Below are 23,596 nucleotides of genomic sequence, written 5' to 3'. Positions count from 1 at the left end.
AGAGGTGTCTCTGAGTCGAGCCAAAGTGCCGGTCTGTAATCACCCCTAATGTCTTCATTGCCTTGGATTGAGGGGGGAGGGCTTTTAATTTGAATGGCTTCTTAAGGCAATCACCCTGTCCCAGGGAACAGAGAGGAGCTCTTTAGAAGTTGTAAGAATTTATCATTCACATCGGCCCAATATAAGATCAATAGTTTTCATTTTATAACACAATTTGTCTATGATAATAATACTAAGGTTATGAAGACACAGAGCTTCTGTTTTTGAGCATGTATCAACTTAGGCAGCTAAAAGAGGTAGTGGAATGGGGCATACCACTGCTGGATGTTAACTCATAGCACAAAACTTCATACAAATAGAAAACTGAGCATAGAGAGGTTCTAATCACCTCTCTTCCTCAACCACTGGCCGGTCTATAAAAGAACAACAAATCAGCTGTTCCAATAGCTTTAGCACATTACATGGATATGGTTTGAAATAGGTTCTTTTTGTGGGTGGGTTTTTTGGTTTACTGTTTTGCAGTTACCATTTTTCTCTGGGATTCTTGTGCTCCTTTTCCACACACAGTGCCTTTTAGAAATACTTTGAGTTTGTAGATACTTATCTGAAATATGCATCCCTGTTTAAGGAACTGAATGCATAAATGGTTTATGTTTGGGCACATTATTCCAGTTTTTAAACATGAGATCTTGCCACTGTAATATGCTTTTGTCATTGGAGAGGAAGAGAAGACAAAGAACGAAGTATCAGACTTTCATGAATGACCTTCTGGGTGGTAGGTGGGGCTTATTCAGCACTCGTAATTTTAGCTACTGCCATTCACTGTACTTTAGAGATAATTTTAATTGGACATTTGACTACTCTCACTTTCATACTACACCTTTATAAAAGCTTGAGATCAGAAAATACATCTCTTGGGTCCTTGCATGACTTCTGACAAACACAAGATGTTATCCACATCATCTTCCACTTGAAAGAGCCTTCCTTAGAGCAGTCAAACTGCACAGTAATCACAGTAGACTTGCTGGGTATGCAACATCTGTTGTCCAAGCACATTCCACAAAAGGTAGGTTTGTATCTCTGGTTACTTGTGCATCCAGAAAAAACTAATTTCTCTGCTTGGGGAAGCTGAAATGTAGGCTGGCACATTTTTCCTTTAGGAATCTTAAAATATAAAGGAATAAAATATTAACTTTATATACAATTTCATTAATTAAATTGCAGAGATATTTAGGTGTTATTAAAAAAAAACAAGTTTTCAGTTTCCAGCTCATCGGCTCTTGAGCAGTTTAAGTAACTCCACAAATATGAGCACTTGCATGTTCTGTATTCTGCTCTTTCCAAGACCCTGGCGACACCTCACACAACACACACACTCACACACACCAGAATGGGAAATACTTCCTTGGTGCCTCGAGCTCAGACCTGACACTAGCTACATTACAGTACCTCTGATACCTGATTGGCTGGGCCTCATCTTGGAACGAGGATGAAGATCTATAAGGATGTGGCACTTGGTAATTCAGTTTATGGCACCTGAATCCACAATAAATACTGCTTCCTCGGTCCATAATAAAAACACTCATACTGGTTCCTCAATCCATAATATGCACATATCCATATACTGGTTCCTTGAAAACTCCAAGTTCTATAACGTATAGCTTTCTGCCGGATGCTGAAATGATATTCTGCACTACTATTTACCTTTAGTATGTTTGGAAATTTTGTTTGGCATGGCTGAATATAGCACAGTCTCTTTTCTTTCTTCATTTCACATTTGCTGTTTTCATTAGTCACTCTATCAGATATACCAATACCACAGGTTCGAGAGCAAGGTGTCCATGGAGTTGCCTGTACCAGGCATTTCTTCTTCAGAACAAGTGGTATGCCTCTGAAAGCTAGGAGACAGAAACATATGGCACCTCACCCTAAGTTTTAAAGTAGCAGAATTTATCATGACCCCAGTTTTGATTCAATAGCAAGCCAACTAAAAATAAGACATGGTGCATAATAATTATTGCCAGTTCTCCTCTTGGGCTTCCCTGGATTTCTTGCAAAACTGGCAAATGGATTTATCCTATTAAAATTTAGAGGAATTTGCCAATGCAATTCCCTAATACTAAGCATTTTACATCTTGGCGAAGCTATTTTTGTTTGTCATGACTCAATCTCAGGGTTGCAGCAGAAAGCAACCTTAATACTGAAGACATCTTATAATATAGTAAGACCAGCCTATTGAAGTACTGGCAGAAATAGATTAGGGGCATTAGTCTTGCAATTACCAGAATACGTGTACTATGAATTTAGTTCTCTATCAGTTTGGGTTTCTTTAACTCTGCTTTTACAGTCGCTGTGTAGCAAATCCTGGTGAAGGTCCAGAGGGATGACAGACAGGATTAAATCTTGTGACATTCAAAAAAGTGATTGATCATATTTGAAACAGCTTAGGGGACAGCCCAGAAATGTAAGGGTACCTGGGAAGTAAGCAGCAACTTAAAAATCGCAGTGCAGGAAGCAAATTTAAAAGCCTGGCACAGATCTGAAATAAATAAAGGAAAGTTACAAAGTTGTTGGTTTTTATATATTTATAGTATATAAAATAAGATCTGCATTAAAATAGAAATGTTGTTAAGTAGGAAGAGTGCATGAGGAAAGCAAGGAAGGTAGCAAAATATTAAAGCTGGCATTTGGCAAGAGTATGGAAAACCTGAATCTTAATTCTCCACTGTGATATATTATGCCATCTGTGCATTAATTGCATATAAATCATTAACTGCTTAGATTATTTGGAAGCTCTCAACATTTTCGTAGAAATTAGTCTACTGTTTCATTGGATCCTGTCTTTTCCAATCTTTTGCCATATTGTTACTTGTCTTATTTGAAGTACTATCCATTTATAACCTGTAATGGTTTTTTTTAGGGTGTTTTTTTTTTTTTAACAAAGACAAAAGCTGCCATTACTTTCTTAAACTATTTTCTGTATAGCAGACCATCCTTTTTGGGATTTCTAGTTTGCTTGATATTCTTTTGATATACTGACAATGTAATTTGAAAATCTGGAAGACTTAAATGTTAAAAACAAAAATAAATCCTGGACTATTAGAAAAAGCCAGGGTAACAACTAATTTTGTGAAACCACCTCTTGGCATGCAATGTACTTGCATACACCAAAATCAACCTGGGAGAAAAGCTGTTGTTTATTACAGTAAATAATCCCCCCCAGGCTATTTAACCAACACAAGAAAATTCTTATGCCTTTTGATAAAAATGCTAATTATTCTCTTTTAAATCATAAATAATTGCTTTTTAAAAATCAAAGTACGCATAAAATAGGTGACCACTTTTGCTTTGCCTACCTGGCATTAATCTGTAACCTGTTGATTGTTGCTCCTTCTGCTCTCCTGGCACACATTTGGAAGGTCCAGGTTTCCTTCTGCCATTCAGCACAGCACATTCATTGGGTGCTGACTTTGGGATGAATACAGGCGTACATCCAATTGCACCATTGACACACAAACACTTATATAGAGGAGAGGGCTGGAAAGCTTGGCCATTGATATAGTGTATACCACTGAGCTCACAGCCCACTGCGATCATATCTGGAACATTGAAAACAAACTATTTATTTACAACATTAATAGCTTTGTGATTTCAGCTAAAATTTTACATGTCAGCTTACATAATTCAAGCAATAAAGAAACATTAGAACACTTAAGAAAAACTGTATGTGGACTATCCCTTTCAGATGCTCAGTTACAGGTATCATAAAATATTTCTCAGCTGCCATATTGATATATACTAATAATATAATTTAGAACTTTAATATCACTTCAAAGAGCGGAAAGTTATTTCTGTATTCCCCCCCTTTGGAATTTCTAGCAATGCTACTGTGATGCAGGACTCACAACACAGGACAGGAGTATCTTTGTTCTTCGGTTTTTAGGCCACTTAAGTGCTTTGTGCTGACACTGCTTGAAATTTTTGTACCTTCTTCTTCAGTGTAACTGATTATGGTGTGAAAACAGAGGTACTGCTGGAAGAAAGGAAGGCATGACCCAGGAAATGGGTTACCCCTGTTCTGGATAGGAATGCACTCCCCAAAAAGAGCACGTTTGTAGCTTGGGGGTGCTCCTTACTCTCACCTCTTGTTGGATAAATAGGTGACAACAGTGGCCAGGAGTGCCTTTCACCAGCTTTGGCTGGTGAGCCACCCTCCTCTCTGGTTCTTGCATTGTTTGTTTATATGTTTTTATTGCACTGTTATATCATTTAAAATGGTTTAATTATTCAAATGTTTTCATGTTCGCCACCTTGGCTGATCAGGTAGAAAGACAGCATAAAAATGTTTTAAATGAGTGAAATAAATAAAACTATGGTGTCAATAGAAGTAGTAGCTATGGTTCAATGATAAGAGCACATCCTTTACAATGCAGAATGTTGCCGTTTCAGCCCAGGCATCTCCATTTAAAGAGCTGCAGGTGTTGGAATAAACACAGCATTGGCTGCATTCCCAGAGTGCTGCTGCCAGTCAGAATAGTCCATCAACCAGTGGTCTGACTCATCATGCAAATGATTTAAGTAAAATAACTCTGATCAGTGTAATCATCGCATTCAGGCCACCCCACTGCCTATGGTTTAGTAGGAGATATCAGATCAGGATTTGAACCCAGTCTTAACAATGGTCTTAACATGAGTAAGGAATGGAAACATAGTGGCTTCATCCTGGTTTGTTTCCCTATACTTCCCAGCGAAGACAGAGGTCCTTTGCTTGGGCCGTCGGGGTCCGGGAAGGGAAATACCCCTTCCGGTTTTTGAAGGTGCCCCACTGATTGCAGCGCATAGAGTCAGGAGCCTGGGGGTACTTCTGGAGCCTTCCTTAACAATGGAGGCCCAGATAGCAGCCACTGCCAAGTCTGCATTTTTCCATCTGAGGCGGGCAAGGCAGCTGGCTCCCTTCCTGGAGCGCGACGACCTAGCAACGGTGATCCATGCTACAGTCACCTCGAGGTTGGACTACTGCAATGCCCTCTACATGGGGCTGCCCCTGTGCCGAACCCGGAAATTGCAGCTGGTGCAGAACGCCGCCGCCCAGTTGTTATTGGGGCTCCCAAGGTGGGAGCACATTCAGCTGGGACTTCGGGCTCTGCACTGGCTGCCAATACTCTACCGAGTTCGGTACAAGGTGCTGGTTATTACCTTTAAAGCCCTATATGGCCTAGGGCCTGCCTACCTGAGGGACCGTCTCTTCCCACACGTTCCCCAGAGAGCACTGAGATCAGGAACTCAAAACCTTCTGGTTGTCCCCGGGCCAAAGGAGGCCCGTTTGAAAGCTACAAGGGACAGGGCCTTCTCCGTAATGGCCCCATCCTGGTGGAACCAGCTGCCGGAAGAGGTAAGGGCCCTGCGGGACCTTACCCAATTCCGCAGGGCCTGTAAGACAGCCCTCTTCCGGCTGGCCCACAACTAACTGGCACTGAACACTGAACATCGAATACTGAACCTGAAATTGAATTTGAATTGAGTGTAGCTTTAAGACCGCTGTATGTTTTTAACGTTTATGTATATAACAATTGCCTAGATTTTTAACTATAAATTATGAAATGTTAATTTTAATGCTTAATTTCATATTTTATGTTAGTTTTACAAGTTGTAAGCCGCCCTGAGCCACCTGGTGGGAAGGGCGGGATATAAATCTCAGATAAATAAATAAATAAATAAAAATTTGATGCAGACCAGTATACTAGCTAGGGCCCTTTCTGCATTTGTGTTTACCATGGCTCTCTCTTTGCACTCCTGTCACTTTAAAAAATTGCTTCTATATGCACTTGCGCACTTACCTCACTCTCCTATCAGATTTTTTAATTCCTGCCACATCCTTTTCCAAGCATTCTGCTGTGCTGTCATTCCACTGTATCTTCGTAGTTTCCAAGAATGGTTTTTCAGAGGAGTATTTCCATCTCCTCCTTTTAGTTCACTTCCAAGCTTTTAAAAGCAGACACATTTCCTCAGACTTTCCTCCCCCTCCCCCTAACAGGCCAGCTGGTCTCTCTTTATTGGTCAGCTTCGCACTAAGCATGTCTTTTGAAATAGCAGATTAGAAAAGTAAAATAACTCTGCTCAGTAAAAAAGTAAAATAACCCTGCCTTTGTCTGACTTATTTGCAGGAATAACCAGTTCGGTACAATTAACAGCAAGGTTGATTCTCCTTTTGGGCAATTTTGTTTTTTTTGGGGGAAAGATTTCCTTTTAAATTGACTCTGACCACAAACATTTAAAATGTGAGGAGAATGTTGTGGGACCTGCTCTGGGGCAGCAGCAGCCTCTTTTTTTAAAAAAAAAAGTCTGGTCCATCTCAACATCTGATATTTCCCTTTTGTCATCTCATTTCCAAATAACAACTTGGGGAGGGGGGACTCAGGCTGCAAAGCATTGACATCTCCATCTTCCCCCTCATGAACCTCCACCAAGTGTACAGCAGCCTCCCCTCTGCCTCTCTGGTCAAGTGGGCTCATTAAATTTTTAAAGCAGTGCCTGCCAGTGATTTTTTTCCACCAGCCATCCCAGGTTAGTGTTAAATTCCTTGACTACTGATAGGGGGCAGGGGGAAGAATACTAATGGCAACTGCACAGTAAATCCAGCTGGAAAAATCCTATTTCAAAAGATACACCAAGTGTGAAACTAACCAATCAGGAGAGACCAATCCCACACACTACCTGGTTTTCTCATTGGTATGCAGAATATATACACCACAATTCTCAATAGAAATCAGAAGAGAGAGAAAGATGCAGGATGGGGTTTACTTCGAATGCTATATCAAACACTACTAAGAATAAGTTTTGAAAGTTTGGCACTCATAGTGTCAGTCTTTTATTCTAGCTAGAAATCTAACTTGTTGTCTGGAGTTGTTTTCTTTTAAGCCTCCCTCAGAAGAAAACAGGAGTGTGAGTCATTAATGCAACACATGAGATATCACAAACTGAACTTTTCTTTTGCTGCAACAATTCTCATTTGGGGGGGGGGGGGAAGCAAAAAAAAAAAAAAAAGTAAGGACTTACATGCACACACTCCTGTTTCATACCTAGGCGTATCTGCAGAATAGTCACAATAAAGCCCCTTGTGTGGATCACAGACTTCAGCTTCATTACAGGTGTCTCCTGACTGCTTGGCACACATCTTGCAGCATCCACAGCCATCCTTCACCAGGCTTATTCCGGGGACGCAGGTTGGCACATGTGGGCACCTGCAGGGCCAGTGGCATATCTCTTTGCGCCAATGAACCTCACTGTTCCTTGCAGATTTTTTGGCAGTTTTTCTTTGTTGCTGCCTGGTGCCAGGTGACCTGCAACAAAGCTTTCATATAGGTGGGCTTATCTGAGAGCTGGAAAGCTTAAACAAAAGTGCAGTGATTACTTTCTAAAAAGAAAGGTGCTTAGGCTGAAACCTTTGTTGTAAAAAACTAAGACCCATGATCAGAAAATCCTTTTTTGAAGTTGTTCCTAATATCAACTCACCTCTAGCATTATTACATGGCTAGAAATTGGGTATGTTAAAATTTGTCATTATTTTAATGTTAAAATGTATTTCCCTCCTGCCTACAATGCCTTCAAAGGTGATTAACAGTGTAAAATTCATGGTGTTTTCTCCTTCAGCCCAGTCATGTCAGCTGCAGCCCTATCATAAGTTCAGACATTAAGGTCCTAACATCAAAGCTAGGAGTTAACATGTCCTCTGCTTCCACCTGGTATCACTGTGGCAGCCACATACACTACTATACCAGGCATCAACCTTCTCCTCTTCATTTCATTTCAAGGCATGGTGCCATTCTTCTCAAATGAGAATGACTTTAGGAGCAAGTGGAGCAGAACAGGATGCCTTGACCCTGCTTTCCAGCACCAAGGTGTAGGTTTAACTTTCCTGGCACAGGCCAATATTTCCACAGCAACAGCAAAAACTGGATTTTTTAAAAAAAGTTTCACTTGGGCTCTTCCCAATGTGTTGCTTCTTTCATAGAACTGTGGAGGATAGACATGGAGGATCCACTTGCAAGGAAATTGTGACATGGAGTTGCTTTCTGTGATCTTATAGCCACCCTGTTTCATCCCTTCTTGTCCAATATGGATAACAGACCATCAGCTGAGTTATCTCTTCACATGGATGGACTTCCCCATAGAGCATGGGTCTATCATAGGGCAAACAGCTCCATCTTTCCTTGGGACATTTCCCATGTTCCCTTGAATATTCATGTATATTAATGATACTTCTTTCACATGCAGGATAACAACAGCAACTTTCTAGGTGGGACTTGGTGCTATTTTATGTTTAAGCTTAGAGAAGAAACCCTCTTTGGGCACCTGTTTTGTGTAACATCTTCTGAACAGTTAGAAATACTGCTTAGAGACTTGCCCATGCAAACATTCACAGGTGCAGCACCATACCACACATTTTAACGAAACTGTTTGCATGCTCAGAAGGCTGCTCAGGAGACTGAGCAGCTAAGTCAAGAGATGCTAATCAGGAGGCACAAGGGACTGTGTATGAGTCTTTCCATCCAACTGCATACCACACTCAAGCCAGATATTTGAGAACTGGGTACATAGCTGGAAGAGCTTCAATAATATCAATAGAAGGGAAAAAGACCTGGCAAGGGAGGGTTTCTGTAAAAAACATTTGGAATCTAAGCACCTTGGCATTTCTGTAGAACATTATAAGAATCTTTCAGGGAAAGGGCTTAATGGTAGAATGTCAGACCCCCTCCCCATTCTAATCCCTAAAATGCAAATCCTAATTTTTTAAAAAGAGGACTCTGCTTCTGTTCTTCTCCCATAGCCATTCAATACCCATATTGGGGGGAAAGCCCTGCATGGTGTTCTTCTGCTATGCTTCTGCTACACTCCTGTCTCTATGATCATGTCACTTTTTCCACTCAAACATTTGCAGTGGCTCCATGCCACCTTCATGTCTCTACTTTGGCTGCTTCCACATAAAAACATGTCCTTGTTATGGTGGTGGCAGCAGCAGCAAGAGCTCTGCCCACTCTCTGCTGCCACCACCTCCTCACCTCTGCCCCTCACTATTTTGAAGGATGCTTAGTTCAATCCCTCCTTCCTATATTGATTGCTGATGGTGTGTCACCATGAACATTTTCCCCTATGCCACTTCACAGCTCCTTGTTTGAGCTGAATCAAATGAGGTTCAAAAAAGGAAAACCCCAGGAGGTGTCATGCTCAAAGGGGCTCAAAAGGGCTCAAAATTGTTCAAAAGAGAAAAACCCCAGGAGGTGTCATGCTCACCATGAGCATTATATCATCTGGAAGCTCTCATTAAATTCAGAGGTTTTTTGCAATTCCATGCAGGAAACAAACCCCCGTGAAAGCAGTCTTTGAAAAATTATCACTTATCTGAGCCTGCAAGAGGAAAGTGTAGGTTTTGTAACATCAGAGAGGAGGAGGGCCCACCTGCAACCAGGGTTTTTTTTAATTTTTATTATTTTTAGCAGAAATGCACAGGAATGCAGGTCTGGCTGGATTGGTGTCAGGGGTGTGGCCTAATATGCAAATGAGTTCCTGATGAACTTTTTCTACAAAAAAAAGCCCTGCCCACAACACGCTAGGAATTCCCCTAACCACTATGGTAAAGACTATAAAGATTGGTAGAGTGCTGGGAGGATCACTTCTGGGTAGTTACCCCGAAGTGATATCACACCATACATGAGCCCCATTCCCTCTTTTTTTCTCCTAATGCTGACTTCAGGGTTGGTATCAGCATATCCTGAGGTGGGGCAGCTGCCAGGGCACAGGGCCTCTGGCAGGGCCTATTACCACTGATCACATGCCTCCCCTGCTGCCCACCCACTTGCTTGCAAGCACTCTGCCATCCATGCTCCCAGCTGTATGCACTGTCCAGCATCATCAGGGAGCAGGCATGTGAGTGATGCAGATGTCTGTAGGTACAGGTGGTGAGAGGGCATATGAGGAAGTGGGGGAAGGGTGTACAGGCATGTGAGGCAGCGGGTGTGTAATGTACTGAGTGACGAGACGTGTTGAAGGCAGCAGGCTTTATTAGCGAGTACATCACAAGAGAGAGAACACGGGCTGGATCCCCAATTATATACACTACCCGGAACAACCCTCTGCCTGGCCAGGTCCAATCCTGGCCAGTTAAACTTGCCGCCACAGATCTTGATTGGCGGAGCGTATTTGTGAGCTACGTCCGGTGACCAGTGGACTCCCATTGGTCACCTCTGTAGTGTTCGCAGTGTTGTAATTTCAGGACTGAAATGCAAGACACAACAGGGTGGGAAGGGAGACATTAAAGGTGGGCCTGGTGGTAGGGAGATTAAAGGAAGGGGCTCTTGTAGAGATGCCAGCCTCCAAGTGAGGCCTGGAGATCCACTGGAATTACAGCTCATCTCCAGGCTACATCAGTTGCCCTGGAGAAAATTGGTGCTTTGGAAGGTGGCTTCTATAGCATTGTACCCCACTGAGGTCCCTGGCCTCCCCAGGCTCCACCCCCAAATCTCCAAGTTTTTCAGTGTAGATCTGACAACACTATCCCCCCATCCCCCACTGGTGGCCAGGGGGGGACCTGGCAACCCTAGGCTCTAGGCACTCTCTGCCCAGGTCCCCTCAAAATCTGGAACCAGCCCTGGTTCACTTGATCAAGCACAGGCAGATGAGGATGGGGCTGGAGTTTGCCAGCAATTGGTAGGCACTTGGCAATCCTCTCCTCCTCCCCATACATACACACATAGAAGAGTATACACTCTTGTATACTCAGTGATCATCTACACAGGACCTTTGTCCAACTCAATATCTTAACAGCTATCAAACTTCCTTATCTCCTCCCATCCTGCCTGCATACTTTGAAATGCTAGTCCTTATGTTTTGACCTGTACCATCTTCTTTTTCCATGCAATCACTTCCTTTTCACAGTCATAATTTCTTTACAGCTCTGATGACAGTATCTTGGCTTCTCAGAATTTGCACTTTTTATTTAAAAAGAGGCATTAATTTGTTGTGCATATTATAAAGTTAGCTTGATGTAGACAGTGCCAGCTCTCAAGGATTTTTCTTTAAGCATCAGGGGAAACTGGAAAAGGTAGATGTTTTTCCTTCATCAGCATATTACTATGACAACTACTGTTACTGTTTGCATTAATATTTATCTAGTTCCAAAGATGTAAAAACTGTACTTCATTCTGGAATAGATATCACTGTGATTCAACCTTTATAGAAAGGTTTTTCTCAAAATATTTGGTTTCTCATAAAATATTGGCCAGTCATGAATTCTGTACTGTACTAATAACCAGAGGTGGGCTGGCTTTAGTCTTGGATGGTCTACCTTTTTAAGTAGAATTCTTGTGTTCTACTGATACATTTTAAATTTCAGGTATAAATAATTTCAACTGATCAAGTATATTTGTGCTTAAGAAGTAGTTGCTGGATTAATCTCTGCCTACTCCAGCAGTTTTTGCAAAACTCTGATGCCAGCAGGAGTTAAGTGGTCCATTGGAAATAGGCCAGTGTTCCACTAGTGTCTTGAAATCTAACTTTTTCCCACCCATAGACTATGTGACTAAAATCACTTATCCATATAGATATATCACTACATAGCACAATATATACTCATTCAATCATGCCAAAGTTTGGAAGACATAATTTGAATCTGAACGATACGCAGTGAAAAGCCAGCTAAACAAAGAATTAGATTCTCAAGCTTATAAAGATATGAAAATATTTCTTAGGTCATAGTTGTATGACTTTATCAGTTCCCCTTAGAATTATTTGGAGGTCCATCATTTCATAACAGAAAATGTATTCAACCTATCTGTTTACAAGCCATTTTTTCCTAATGTTTGTTTTCCCTAGTCTCTTTTTTTCCTATCCGCCCATATGATACAATCCTTCCACACTTTTCTCATTCCTCTGTGCAAAATTAAAAATACAGCCATTGTCTAGCAATCATTTCAAGCAAATGGCATATTAGGTAAAATAATTCTGAGGTAAATTAACAGCAAAAAATATTGCTGTTGTTTCTAGTGGAGAAGGGTTGTTAGTGCAATATTTAATATTCCTTAAAAGCTTTATAGATAGAAAGAAGAGAAATGGAGATTGCTTCCGAAAAGGGGGGGAGTAGATTTATGTCTCAATAAGCCCATTATCATGTTTTGGGATGCGTTTTGATTGTCCAAGTAGATTTAATAAACATAACTGAAAGCAGTTTTCTAAAGCCAGATTCTTCGGTAGGCTGCGCTACTGCACCAGAGCAGATAACTAAGGAGGAGTAAGATGTTTACTTGTGGGAGAAGAAAATTTGTTCTGTGCTCTTTTAAAAAAGATTTCCACAGAAATTTTTAAACCTCATTCCAGAAAAGGGTTTTAAGAATTTATAAAAGGCTGTACATCATAATAATTAAGTCAAGTTGCAATATAGCTTCTCCCATATTATGTGCAAGCAATTTCCTAGAGAAAATGTCACTAACTGAGCAGAAACAAAAGCTTCAGCCTTTATTGTGGCTAGGAAATCTTTCTAGAAAACTTACCTGTTGAGTATAAAAAATGATAAGGATGGCAGGGATGAGAAGGCACTGCATATTCCTGTGAAGGCAGGAGTGAATCGGAAAGCGAGTGAATAGGCAGAGCTGTGTCAGAGCCAGCACTGTGCACAAAGTCTCTTCTGTCTCCTCTGCAAACCTGCTCTCCTCAGCACACTCACATTGACACACATATTCGCATTTGGAATCTCTCACAGAGAACCAACTCGTTCTGGACTCTTTCAAGTAAATCTTTCTTTTGAGGCTTACTCTCCACGTTAGGGTGGTTGGGTGTTCATCATTTTACTGTCTCTTATTTTAAAGCTGTCTCCTTTAGTTCAGAAAAGTTTCAGATACCCACATATCAGGTTGTCCTCATTTTTCAAATTTCAGCCTGGCAACTTGTGAGGTCATATGCTGCTCTCAGAGATAGCTGATGGTATCCATGGGGTACTACTGACCAAATCAGAAATAAAGAAGACATGTCTGTGAAGTGAAGTGAAGATGATGGATTTGGGAAACATAGTAATCCCAAATAATCTCCCATCCCAGTTTTAAAGTTATGGCTTAAGGGTGTTTATTAAAAGTGAATATTGATGGCACAATCACAAACAATTCCTATAAGAAGGAAAAACTGAAGGAGCCTAAAAAAGCCAAGTAACTATCTGTCAGCTTGATGTCTATACCTGGAAAAGTGTTAGAACAAATCATCAGCCCTTGAGCATTTAGAAAGGATAGCTATGATTACTAAGAACCAGCATGAGTTTTTCAAAAACAAGTCCTGTCAGACTAACTTTATCTCTTTTTTTGAGAAAGATACTACCTTGCTGGATCAGGGGAATGCTATAGACATGGTTTCCACATAATATTCTTGTTGATAAATTCATAAGATGTGATTTGGATTCTATTTCTGTTAGATGTATCTGTAACTGATTGACAGGTGGCACCCAAGAGTGCTTGTTAATGATTTCTCATCTTCATGGAGAGGAGTGACAACTGGGGTTCCTCAAGTATCTGTCCTGGGACCTGTTTTGTTTAATATCTTTATAAATTATTTGAATGAAAGAAAAGAGGGAACGTTTATTACATTTGCAGATGATACTAAATTGGGAGGGATAGCAAATACAGTAGAAGACAGAGACAGGATACAGGATGATCTTGGCAGGCTGGAAAACTGGGCTAAAACAAATAAAATAAATTTTAACAGGCATAATTGTAAGGTTCTGCATTTAGTTAGGAAAAGTCAAATGTACAATTATAGGATGTGGGAGACATGTCTTGGCAGTAGTTTGTGTAAAAAGATCCAGGGGTCTTAGTGGACCATACACTGAATATGAGTCAGCAGGATGATGTGGTAGCTAAAAAGGCCAATGTGATTTTGGGGCATAAGTATAGTATCCAGATAAAGTGAAAACTTTGCACCATTTTGCATTCTAAACCACTGCCTACCAGCTATATGTAGCTCTGCTCACTGTACCTCATTACTCATCTGAAGAAGTATGCATGCACACAAAAGTTTACATTCTGAATAAAACTTTGTTAGTCTTAAAGGTGCTACTGGATTCCTACTTTGTTCTATTGCTTCAGACCAATAAAGCTGCCCACCTGGACTTACCAGATGAAGTGAAGCAACTGAATCACTTTGCTCTGCTCTGGTTACACCTCACTTAGAGTACTGTGTTCAGTTTTAGGCAACACAATTTAAGAAGGATATAGAGAAGCTGGAGCATGTTCACAGGTGGGCAACAAAGATGGTGAGGGGTCTGGAGAACAAGTCCTATGAGGAAAGGTTGAAGGAGTTGGGTATGTTTAGCCTATAGAGGAGACCATTGAAAGGTGATATGATAACCATTTTCAAGTACTTGAAGGATTGTTATATAAACGACAGTGCAGAGTTGTTTTCTGTTGCCCCAGAAGGTCAGACCAGAACCAATAGGTTGAAATTAAAAGAGTTTTTGACTAAACATTAGGAAGAACTTCCTGACTGTTAGAGCAGTTCCTCAGTGGAACAGGCTTCCTTGGGAGGTGATGGGCTCTCCTTCTATGGCAGTTTTTAAACAGAGGCTAGATGGCCATCTGACAGCAATGCTGACTCTGTGAACTTAGGCAGCTCATGAGAAGGAGGGCAGCAAGAGTTGCATCAGTGCTTAGTTCTCGTGGGCCCTTCTTACATGCCCAGGGAAATGCTGATTGCCACTTTGGGGTCAGTCAGCAGTTTTTCTCCAGGCCAGTTCTGCTAGGGATCTTGGAGAGTTTCTTTTTTCTTTTGTCATCTTCTGGGCTTGGAGCAGGGGTCACTTGGTGTGTGTGCAGGGGGGAGGTGCTTGTGAATTTCCTGCATTGTGCAAGGGGTTGGACTAGATGACCCTGGATGTCCCTTCCAGCTCTATGTTTCTAAGATGGAATTGGAGAGTGAGAAGGATTACAACTGACCTCCTGATTACAGAGATCAATTCCACTAGAAGACATGACAGCCTCTATGGCATCACATTCCTGCTGAGCTCCGTTCCCCCTTCCAACCATGCCCTCCCCAGGCTTCGCCCCAAATCTCCTGGAATTTCCCAACCCAGAGTTGCCAATTCTATTGCTAACAACTGTTTGTTAGAGAACAGCATTTCCCTAGAGTGCAAATCAAAAGAGTAGTATCTGCACTTCAAAATATGGCTGAACTGATTTCTCTCTGCCAAGAGCTGCAAGCTCAACCGAACCATAAAATAACTGGCAGGCTTTTGCTCCCTGTGTTTTATACAGCAGTAATGTTGCTTTATGGCTGCAGCAGCTCAAGCAAGCTGTTGATTATTGTACTTCATATGCCCCAGATTAGTTAAGGCTGTCCCAGGGCCGTAGCCAGGATTTCATGTTTGGTGGGGCCCACAGCAGGATTTGTTGTTTGTGGGGGCGGGGGGGGCACTCAGTTTGGCAGCCCAGGGCTCTCAGCACTGTAAGCTGCCTTGAGTTTCACAAGCTAACCCCTCTTCACCTGGGCAGTCACAGCAGCTCTGCTCCCTCCACCCCTTTCTTAGGTGCCCCTTTCTCAGAGAGTCAGAGACCTCTTGACTCTTCCCCCACACCCACACGTTGCTGTGCATGCTGTGCTAGGGAAGGGGAGAGAAGAAAGCAAAAAGACCAGCAGCAATGCTACTACTTGTTCAGAATGGGTGTGAGTAAAGGCGACAGATTGGGGACTCTCCAATGGAGGGGGGGGGGTTGAAAGGATTGGGCCTGGCCTCTCCCAGGCCCCCCACTGTAGCTACAGGCCTGGGCTGTCCTGACCTGCAGCACAATACTAAGAACATTTTCCAGGGAGCAAACCTTGCTCAGTAGGCTTGAGGAGAATTCTGAGTTGACCTGCCTAGGATTGCTGTCAATCTCCAGAGGGGTGATTGTCAAAAAGAGAGGTGTTCAGAGTGCTTTGGAACCAAAAGAGACACCAAGACTGCAACAGTTGAAACACTTTTGCAGGCTGTGACTAAGGTTGCCAAGTGTCCAGTATTGACCCAGACAGTCCAATATTTTCACAGACTGTTCAGGAAAAAAATAGAGCATATTTAAATGTCCTTATTTTTCCAGTTTTTTTCTGAACAGTCAATGAAAATACCAGACTGTTTGGGTTAACTGGAAACCTTACCAAGCCCAAACAGCAAAGCATGCTATTTGGATTTGGAGAAGGTGGTGGCACCAAACCCAAGTACCAAGCTGCATCCACTGCTGTCACTGCTTTGTGCTTGGACTAGGTGCTTCTCCCAGTGCAAACAGCATGCTGTGTGCTGTTTGCTCTGGGAGGAGGCGGTGCCAAGCACAAGCACAAATGAGCAGCCACTGCTGCCGCTTTGCATGTGGGCTGGGTGCTCCTGCCAGCACAAACAGCATGCTTTGTGCTATTTGGGCTGGGGAGTGGAGACGCTCAGTCTTAGTGCATCTGGATAATTTTTTTTTGGGGGGGGGAATATCTGGCAGCCCTAACAATGACCTGAAATATGTTCTTACTCCCAACAGAACCTATGGTGTCACTGCAGGAAACAAATCACTTCTCAGTATTAATCAGTACAATCATGACTGACTTCACTTATAAGGAGACCAAATTCCATACCTGAAAGAAAGCAAGGCAGCCTTGTCCTGGGCATGCTCATCAGAGAGTTTTGTTTTCAAAGAAATCTCTGCGCTGGGCAATTTTTCCTGTCCCAAGCCCTATTGCCTTTGCAGCTGATGCAGTGCATAGTCTGTTTCAAAGCTTTAATCAAAAAGAACATCAGTTGTTATTTTTGGAGATGTATTTTAGCCTTCCGTTTCAAATATCCACATCCTTTGTCTCTGCCCACCTGGTGTCAAATGTTAGAATACTGCAGCTATATAAGATTTGTGTGCTTACTGTTAAAATCCAGATAAAAGACAGAAAGCCTTGTTCTCGTTATGCTTTAGTCTTTCACAGATACACATCCGTCTACTACTATGATGGAAATGCTATTCATTTACATCCATATGAGTAAATGGATAATCAAGCTCTCTGTTTCCATGGAAATGGAGGCTGGAAGCTGAGCATAAAAGCATTTCTTTCAGTTTTAAGTGTCAAAATTAGGGAAGGCGAGGAGGTAGACATAAGCACAGGATTGCCACCTATGGTTTCTCTTTTGCAAAATCTCTTAGCTATAGAATGCAGTCTTAAAGCTATAGGACAACAAACTTAAATCTGTAATAGCTATTACTCAAGTTCGGGTGGTTTATGAGATCAGTGAGGAGATTACAGCAGTGTGAAATATTAAATAGGCATGCATGCTTCAACAAAAGTGACTTTTTTGTTGTTATTGTCATATGGTCTTGTGTGTAGAATAGCCAGGAGATCCTAAGACTTTCTGGCAGCCAGACGTTCTAGCTCTTTAGTGTTGTGCAGCACTAGGTGGTGAGCTAGGCTTGCTTTTTATTTCAGAAGTGGTTTGCCATTGCCTGCCTCTGAAGCACAACCCTGATATTCCTTGGAGGTCACCCTTCCAAATACTAGCCAAGGCCAACCCTGTATGCAACATGAAATGGAAAAGACAAACAGCTGCTTATTAATTACACAAAATGAGGCATCAGATTGCAGCTGGGGACTAATTTTTTTTTAGTATCCTATTTAGTGAACTGAGACACAAGAAAGTTTAGCATACCCTGGACTGTGATGTGTTGCTTTACTACACACGGGGAAATCAGTGTGTCACTATCATACAGCAAGCTAAGAGGTAGAATGTGTGAATGGGAATATTACTCAAGGAAGCTATTGGTGTTTGACAGGACCAAAGCAAAAACACTGCATTTACTCAAGCAATGCCATTGTTCCAAAGAGATAAACTGGGAAAGCTCAGAAAAATATTTAAAATTATAAAAGAATGCAAGAAAATCAGAAACCCTGCATAGAAATATGTTTCCTCTGAATCCAGAGTTCCTTTTTGCTCCCACACTGCACTACCACATGAAAGCCACATTTTGTGATATCTTCCCCACTCAGAATTCTATTTGCTCCTATTAGGAAAACAGGTAAAAATTGGTATATTTTCCCTACTCAAGCAAGTAAAACCATTTAAGTGAAGCACATAATCAGTAAAATAGTGCTCAGCTCTAGAATCCCAATCCAATCCAGGTCCTCCCTTGGTTGCTATTAAAAGAAATGTCAAGAGAGGAGTGGTCAAATAACAGATCTTCAATGTCTCATTGTCTTTGGCCTTTATCTATGTTATCACAAAGAAGCTGGTAGCTGACTTCTTAGGGGAACTGAAAAGACTTTAGAGTTGGGATTCTAAGGTCCTTCAGCTACTTTTGTTCAGTTAAGCCACATGAGTATTGCCTAAAGTACACAGACATTTGAATAATATCTTGATGCAAAGTGGCTGAATAATAACCTTTCTAGCCACAGACTAGTGCTGCTTTCAGGATGTGATAAAATTTGCATAATAATGTAGGAAAATATGCAAAAAATATAATGGTGTTACTGCCAGTAATGATATGTTATTAAAGGGGATGGGGTATCAAAATCTACAATTGAATATAAAGAGTGAATTAAAGGTGAAGTGCAAAAACTACATTAAATTATCAAAATGGCATCATTGCAATGGTCTTGGAGTTCATATCAAAGATCCTTGCTATGATGAAGAATGAAAAGGCTAACAGCAAATTGTTTTAAGATAAATTTCTGATTCAAAAGGCCTCATTCCTGTTTGTTTTCCAGCAAGGGAGGCCATCTCTGGAGAATAAATGCATGACATCATGAGTGTCTCCATGGTGACAAAGCATTGGCATAAACAGTAAGTTTTATGATTTCACAGTTAGATTAAAGAGGGAAAAGAAAATGAGTGTAAAACTCAGGGAACACTTTTACTTCAGCATCACTTTATGGGAATACAGAAAATGGCAAAAAGAGAAATTTGCTTTCTGTTTAAATATTTTTTTCCAGTTTGCCCCCGTGTGAAAAACCCCTTTTTTAAACATATAATTTGGATAATGATGCCTGTTTAGACATTCAGAATACTAATGATGAAGTTAATCTATCTTTGGTGCATATTAACACCATTCATAGGAGATGCTTTCCAGCAAGAAGTGAATTGGCAGGCCAAGTCTAGGGTCCAAATATAGTTGCTACTTCAACACACAGACTATTGCCAGGGCAGGAACAACAAAGACATATGTATTTTAAAGCAGTAGAAACAAATACAAGACAGTAACATCAGCATTATTTTCTAGTTCAGTTCAGTTATCCTACACTACAGCACTATGTCACTGACCCCACATCATTCATGCACTGAAGACACAATCAATATGTGGCAATGACAGGAGAACAAAGATGACAACACAAGTTTGTTAAGCCAGCAATAAAGTCTCTGGAGTTCTAGACTGGAAGGGGTCATAAACGGCCAATAATCCAGATAGAGGAAATAGAGACTCTCTAAGATCAGTATCCACTACTGACATACCCGAGAAGCGGTGGCTAAACCAAAAGGGAGTACCCTATATTCATACAGAGTGCCCTGAACCAAGAATCGTAAGTACTTCCTATGATCTTAATGAATGGAAATATGAAAATTAGCATCCTGGAGATCTAAGACTGCAAAGCTGTCTCCTGGGTTGAACAATTGTGAGACTGAGGCCAAGGAGACCACTCAGAATTTCCATACATTGGGGAAGAAACTGAGACCTCTTAAATCCAAAATGGGACATAAACCACCACCTTTTTATTGATCAAGAAAAATCTGGAGTAATAACCAAACCGTGAAGCACCAAGGCTTACACTTTGAACAGCACCCTTTCACAATAACACATTATTTTGAATGTTATAACCAGAGGGAAGTGCTTGAATTCTAAATAGTAACCTTTCTCAACAACAGACAACACCCAAGAATCAGATGTAATACTGCACCACTGTGGCAGGTCTTGGAAACAGGGATTGACTGAGTAGTCCCTTGGTGATAGTCAGAAAACAGACCTGGAGGCCTTTGTGTGAGCCTTCAAAGCCTGGTGTGCAGTAGGATAGTAGGACCAGACTTGATCCTCGAGGTAGATCTACAGCAAATTTGTTGCATCAACTGAGAGAAGGATCTTTGTTGAGGATATTGATACTGTTGTTGGTAATAGGGGCAATGGCAGCCTTGATAGGAAAACTGGAACTTTGTTTCATATCTAGGCTTGTATTGAGGAGCTTGTGATAGAGTTATTCCCAAGGCTATTTTTGAGCAGGGATGCACAGGAACACAGTTCTGGCTGGCTTGGCATCAGGGGTGTGGCCTAATATGCAAATGAGCTCCTGCATGAAACAATAGTGATGTCAGGGTGTGGCCTGATATGCAAATGAGTTCCTGCTGGGCTTTTTCTCAAAAAAAGTCCTGGTTATTCCAAAAGATTTAGCTGTTTGTTTGTTTACTTGATCTGTCATAGAAAATTGTCTGTTCTAGATGAGAAGAGTGAAGAGTCTTCAAAGGGCATCGCCAGGTCTGTTGGCCCCCGCCCAATGGTGAAAGTGGTGGTGCTCAACTCACTGGTTGGCTGGCTGTGGTCAAGAGGTTCCCTCGAGTCCGGACATAGCTCTCGATGGGGTGCCATTGACACTGGCACAGTCCATCAAAATCTTGGGAGTGTTTGAATGCCTCTTTGACTATGGAGGTCCAAGTCACAGAAATTGCCAGGCTCACATTTTTTTCATCTGTGCAAGGCTTGACAGTTGACCCCTTTCCTGTCATGCCCTAACCTAGCCACAGTAATCCATGCAATGGCAACCTCCAGGCTGAATTACTGTAACTCACTCTATGCTGGTGTCGCCTTGAGACTGACCTAGAAGCTCTGACTGATCCAGAATGCAGATAAATATAAATAATAAACAAAATGATAAAAGTCCAGAAAGATTAAGAGACAAAACTGAGTAATATACATTTAAAATGTTTACACTTACAATAACCCAAGGTCAGAAATGTTAGAGTTGTTAGGAATGAAAATTTAACTGTATGTAGACTAGCCCAAAATAAATGTATATACTGTGAGTAAATTGTACATAACAAAGTAAGATCTGTTCAACAACTTTATAGATAGAAAAATGTTATTAATTACAATTTATTAGACAATATTGATTATAAATGACTTTCCCCCGATTTTTATGCTTTTGTTGACCAAAATGTGACTGGTTGTGTATAAATGAAATTGTGGTATTTCTATCTTATTTTACATTTTACAATGGTTGTATTGTTTGTATAAAAATAAAATATATGACAATCAGAATGTGGCAGCATGAGTCCTGACAGGAACATCAAAGATGGCACATATACATCCAGTGCTGCACCAGCTGCATTGGCTCCCAGTGGAGTACCAAACTAAGTTCAAGGTTTGGTCAGGCCTGTAGTTATGAGGGAGCCTGTGGGGGCACAGCCCCAGGACTTCTGGGCACGGCCCCCTGACTCTGGGCCCTCAACCAGCTCCTGGGGCCTCTGGCACTTCCTCCTCCACCCCTGCCATTAAAATTGCACAGGAGAGGCAGCAGGAAGACCCATCAACTTCCCTGTGCCATTTAAAGGGCCCACCAATCAGCTGGTCAGCGGGGCCTTTAAACTGCATGTAGAGGAGGCTGGGGGCTGCTCCTGCCACTGCTCCAGTGGGGACCAGCCAGGGCAAAGGAAGGTTTTTGTTTTCCTTCCTATGGCAACACAAAGTAGGAGAGCACTGCGTGGACAAAAAAAAGTGTGTGACAGGGAGTTTCCATCGAGATAAGAAGACACTGCAGTCCTTTCGCTGCCTGGCTCCCTTAGTCTTCAGTCAGGGTTTCTGACAGGGTGTTTCTTGCTGAGGGATGCCACTGAACAGGGGCCTAATTGCTCCAATGCTTCTGGATTTGTGAGTAAGTGAGCTGCATGGAGTATGGACCCATCTAGCACGCAACTCTACAGGGCTAGGGCCGAGGGCGCTCCACACAGGCCACACACTCAGCTGCCACGAAACTTCCCCGTGCTGTGCCAAGCCCCTGTTGCCACCACCATGGGAGTCTGTTCAATATTTGCTCTATGTGGTCACTTTTGTTTTGAATCAATTATTGTGGGGTTTTTTTTTTTGGGGGGGGGGGGGGTTACATTAAGAACCTTACAGTTTGATCTCTTCCGTTACAATTCAATCCATTTGAAACCATGCTTTATTCCTATAATCCTAAACCTGACAATTTTGTAATTAGTTGAACAATGACCCACTTGCTAGAATTCATCCTAGATCTGTAGGAAAGACTATTTAAAGAGGTTTTATCCTGATTGGCTGTCCACAAACCATTACAAAGTTAGGAAAGCAGGCAGGAAAAGCAAAATTAACCCCTCCATTTGGACTGAAATTGTAAAGAGCTTGTCGTCTTGCCTTCACTGAACTTGGCATCATTGGCCAAGGCATTTCTCTTCTTATTCTAGCTTCCATGAAACCTTCTTCATAGCATACTATTATAACCCTCTCCCCAAGATCTCCAGTTCCTTGGTCAACATTGCCAAGCTGTCAGTTACACTCCTATTCTATACCAGCTGGATCAACCCTGTCTAATCTCATCAGGATCACGTGCAGTGGTGTCACCAAAGTTCATAATCACTTGGAGGCTCCAAATATGCCTTGATCCATTGTATAATGCCCAGCTGAATTATGAATCAAATGTGATCTCTCCTGAAGGTTTTTCTAAAGCTCAGTATGTAGAATAAGATTCTGTGTGTGCGTGGCTAGCTTCCAGTGAGCCAGCTGCCCAAATACTCCTGCTCTGTAGGCATGTGTGCAAAAAGTCCTTTAGTGGTGAGTCTTTATTCTCACTGATCACTGGAAACTTCATAACTAGACTACTTGACCAAGCAGCATTTTATTTCATTGGTATATCTGGTATTTAATCAGTTGTCCCAGGTGATCTTTGTAAATATTTTATGTGATTGTGGTCCTGCTTTCAAAACTTCACCTTTTCATATTCCTCAGTATATTTCTTCGGGGAGGGGAGCAGTTGGATTTTTTCCTGTTGAAGTCCAGGCTGCTTAAGAGAAATTGTGAACAGGTGGTGTAGTCCTTCAGTTGAAGCTTCTGGCTGGCTAACTTTCGGCTGTGCCTGCAAGCTGTTATGTTTTTTCTCTCCTATTTACCAGTGACGCAAGGAGCAAAGGAGCACAAAATGACTGAAGACCTGCCAGTGAAGACATTCAGGGCATTTCATGAAATGTGTGTAAGATTCCATTTGGCTATCCTTCCAAGATGCTGCCACTGTTTAAGAATCAGATACCATAAATCTGAAATCATAACAGGGAAATTGCTGGTGGATTCTAGTCTAATTTCTTGCACATGAAAGAACATTAACATATCTGGCCTATTATATGTAAACAGCAAACATCTGGAGGGAATATTTTTGTTGCACCTAAAATGCAAGAGTAATCTATTTTGTCGACCTCTTGCTTCCCCAAGAGACAATAAAAGTCCCCTTTATTTAAGACAATGAATGCCAGGACATACACACTGCAAACTATACACTAGAGGTCACTCTCATGATAAAATAAAAATCTGGATTTTTAGAGCAAGCTGGAATCCATTAATTATCTCACATGTAATGGTGA

The 23,596-nt window shown here is 41.6% G+C and overlaps 1 protein-coding gene across 1 annotated transcript; it reads right to left on the bottom strand.

Moving 5' to 3' along the window:
- Window positions 1-787: 787 nt before the first annotated feature.
- CCN6 (cellular communication network factor 6) lies at window positions 788-12,680 on the bottom strand. The gene is made up of 5 exons (XM_060258621.1): window positions 12,543-12,680; window positions 7,057-7,351; window positions 3,357-3,599; window positions 1,705-1,898; window positions 788-1,164 (listed from the first exon to the last, which is right to left on the bottom strand). The coding sequence occupies exons 1-5, from the start codon at window positions 12,591-12,593 to the stop codon at window positions 883-885; spliced, it is 1,065 nt and encodes a 354-aa protein (XP_060114604.1). The 5' UTR covers window positions 12,594-12,680; the 3' UTR covers window positions 788-882.
- Window positions 12,681-23,596: the final 10,916 nt, after the last annotated feature.

This window comes from Heteronotia binoei, chromosome 1 (assembly GCF_032191835.1).
Source record: "Heteronotia binoei isolate CCM8104 ecotype False Entrance Well chromosome 1, APGP_CSIRO_Hbin_v1, whole genome shotgun sequence".
Classification (NCBI taxonomy): domain Eukaryota; kingdom Metazoa; phylum Chordata; class Lepidosauria; order Squamata; family Gekkonidae; genus Heteronotia; species Heteronotia binoei.
This window is presented reverse-complemented; position numbering and strand designations above follow the sequence as displayed.

What these genes read in the sequence shown, in the direction of transcription:
- CCN6 (XM_060258621.1), bottom strand. Translation starts at nt 12,593, where the DNA reads ATGCAGTGCCTTCTCATCCCTGCCATCCTTATCATTTTTTATACTCAA. An exon ending in TCATTTTTTATACTCAACAG is followed by an intron (nt 7,352 to 12,542) that starts GTAAGTTTTCTA and finishes CCTATATGAAAG; the next exon opens with CTTTGTTGCAGGTCACCTGG. An exon ending in AGGTTACAGATTAATGCCAG is followed by an intron (nt 1,899 to 3,356) that starts GTAGGCAAAGCA and finishes TCTGTCTCCTAG; the next exon opens with CTTTCAGAGGCATACCACTT.